We start from the raw sequence: 2,638 nt of genomic DNA, 5'->3' as shown, positions 1-2,638 counted from the left end.
TGGGTTATACATTCCTATAAAACTAACAAATAATCATCCAACTTTGTTTCTTACTGGAATATGTGTGTAATTGTCTCCTTCATCAGCTTCCATCGACTCTATATGTTTAACAAAGACACAAAAATAATACATTGTGATCGGATCTACCTTCCTAATCTTGAATCTTGCGTTAAGAAAACTGCTACACCACAATTTTTAGAAATGAAATTCTTTAAAAGTAAAAAGCTGAAACTACCATACCATAAAAGAAATGTACAATTGTTTCAATATATTACTAAAGGGGTAGAATAGTATTTTTGTCTGTTATTATCCTTGTCCCCATCCCTAAAAGTCATGTAATATATTAACTACTATATATTTTCTAGACCACAATTTATAAAAGTGATAGAAAAGAAAAAGAATTTTATAGAGGAAATATGATTTTGAGATGAAACATACACATGTTTTTTAGCGTATTCCTAGGCTGTTACTTTTTTTTTATAGAGGAAATATGATTTTGAGATGAATACCTTTTCTAGAGAAAGGGGGAAAATGAATGCAATCTATCAAAGGAATTGTAAAATACAGGGGACTTACAACAGCGTGTACAGAGCTTGAGACCTTGAAACTGGAAAGATTGTTGCTTTAAAGAAGGTAAGGTTTACTAAATGAGGTACACTAAATGACCATCCTACCCTTACTTTCCAAAAGACAAATTTCACAAGTTTCTCAGAGACAAAAATAACCTGAAAACTAAAACTCAGAATTATACCATGATCCTATTCCATCTGCTGCAAAAACCATGGGATTGCAGTCATAGCCCACACCAATTACAAGTTTCTCAGAGACAAAAATAACCTGAAATAAAATGTTGTTTATCAACATTTGAATAAGAAGTACAAAAACTGTGCATAATGATAGTCTAAAATCTGAAATAAAATGTTGTTTATCTCATCCAAAAGGTGTATTTAAAGGGCGTACTAACCTCACTGCCATTCAATGTCATGAAATAGAAATGCTTATGACCCTTTCGAGCATATTCTTTTTGTCAAGCCTCATAAGCAGGCATATCAAGCACCTACAAAAATATGTAAAAAAAATGAAATTGTATTTGTATAACTTCCATTATAAGCAAGTTAATGACATTCTCAATTCTATTAACTGAGAATCTTGCAACAAGAAGGTTCCATAATCTTATTGTATAGTGCCAAATGAAAAAAATAACAAAAGTATACATGTTACCTCCCGCACATATTCAATTAGGAACCTTCCTTTGGGAATATCCTCTTGCAACTGAAGCCCAAACCCCTTCTTTCCACATGGAAAACATTTCAGTTTGGAATACTTGCGTTTTTGAAACTGCAAAATCATATAAAAGGTGCTAATGTCAATATGCCATAACCTCTTTGAACAAACACATACACTCAAAATTTATCCCGACATCCCACGCGCCCATCTAATTAAGACATTCATCCCGACACAAATCTCCACAGGGGCATGTTCCCTTTACACATTCTATATTCAGCATCCTATTAAGACATTCATCCCGACATCCCATGCGCCCATCTAATGAAGGTTACAGTGGCAAACCATGATCTAATAGTCATTTCAAGAACACACATTTTGGCAAGCACACTACATGTTAGATCTAATAAATAATAAAACAAATAACCTCATCAATAGTCTGATTTTTACGATTGCGATGCAGAAACATGTTTGTCTTTATAGGCTTCCAAGAGAGTTGTGGAGGATCTGTAACAATGGCATGATTAATGAGAGATGGAAGTTCAAGCAAACAAAAGATTTTCAAGTCAACAAGTACCTATTATCTGTTTTTGTCCTGATTGACTGGAATTCAACTGTGTATTAAAAGCATCTTCCTTACCATTTGCTTCAGATAACTCCAACTCCTCGTTTATATCAGCATTCGACTTTTCTTGTGGAATTGAACAATCCCCAAAGCTTATATCCATGTTGTCCTTACAAATCCTTCACATTACAAAATTTGAAGTATTTAGACACGTCCCAATATATATTGTTATATCAAAGGTTAAAAAAAGATAAAATCATACCATAAGCATTCAGTGGATTCAATAGAATCTGCAAGTATAGCTGATATACGTCTCCATTTATGACAATCATCACAACACACCCAAGCACTTCGTGGAGATCCAGACCCTTCAACTTATTTCTCACCATGGTCAAACTTGTCACATAATAAAACATCATTGACATTGACTATTTCCAGACCCTTCAACTTGTTTCTCACCATTTTCATTCCATTGCAAAGATAGGGATAGAAAGAGTGTTTGAAAATGAAAGCAACATGTAAATTAAGTAAATGCTCCATATTTTAAGTGAATTTAAAACTGAAAAATGAGATGGGCTTTAAAATAAAAAAAATAATTTTGATCCGACTAAACTATAATAATTCACGCTCTTTCTAAATGGAATCTTTCTCTGATCTCTTTTGCTGAAAGGAATAATACAGATTTCTAGGTCTAAATGGGTCCCTCAAGCTCAAACCTTAAGATCTCGTGAAGTTGCCCAATTTTGCAATAATAACTCAAAGGAAGAATAATGTCCTTAACAGTAGCAATATTCCATTGGTGAATAGCACCAGCTATGTAACAAGGTATGATAGGGAAGGGTGAAAACA

The 2,638-nt window shown here is 33.4% G+C and overlaps 1 protein-coding gene across 1 annotated transcript; it reads right to left on the bottom strand.

Moving 5' to 3' along the window:
• Window positions 1-494: 494 nt before the first annotated feature.
• LOC145156612 (histone-lysine N-methyltransferase ASHH2-like) lies at window positions 495-2,254 on the bottom strand. The gene is made up of 6 exons (XM_079075905.1): window positions 2,052-2,254; window positions 1,802-1,968; window positions 1,652-1,731; window positions 1,222-1,338; window positions 965-1,057; window positions 495-837 (listed from the first exon to the last, which is right to left on the bottom strand). Exons 2-5 carry the CDS (start codon window positions 1,950-1,952, stop codon window positions 1,028-1,030), a joined length of 378 nt encoding a protein of 125 aa, XP_078932031.1. The 5' UTR covers window positions 1,953-1,968; window positions 2,052-2,254; the 3' UTR covers window positions 495-837; window positions 965-1,027.
• Window positions 2,255-2,638: the final 384 nt, after the last annotated feature.

The sequence above is a fragment of the Lactuca virosa genome, chromosome 2, assembly GCF_052849685.1.
Source record: "Lactuca virosa cultivar CGN04683 chromosome 2, Lactuca_virosa_CGN04683_v6, whole genome shotgun sequence".
Lineage (NCBI taxonomy): Eukaryota > Viridiplantae > Streptophyta > Magnoliopsida > Asterales > Asteraceae > Lactuca > Lactuca virosa.
Note: the sequence above shows the minus strand (reverse complement) of the source record. Positions and strands in the feature narration are given on the sequence as shown.

What these genes read in the sequence shown, in the direction of transcription:
- LOC145156612 (XM_079075905.1), bottom strand. Translation starts at nt 1,952, where the DNA reads ATGGATATAAGCTTTGGGGATTGTTCAATTCCACAAGAAAAGTCGAAT. An exon ending in AGGACAAAAACAGATAATAG is followed by an intron (nt 1,732 to 1,801) that starts GTACTTGTTGAC and finishes CCATTGTTACAG; the next exon opens with ATCCTCCACAACTCTCTTGG. An exon ending in TAATTGAATATGTGCGGGAG is followed by an intron (nt 1,058 to 1,221) that starts GTAACATGTATA and finishes ATATTTTTGTAG; the next exon opens with GTGCTTGATATGCCTGCTTA.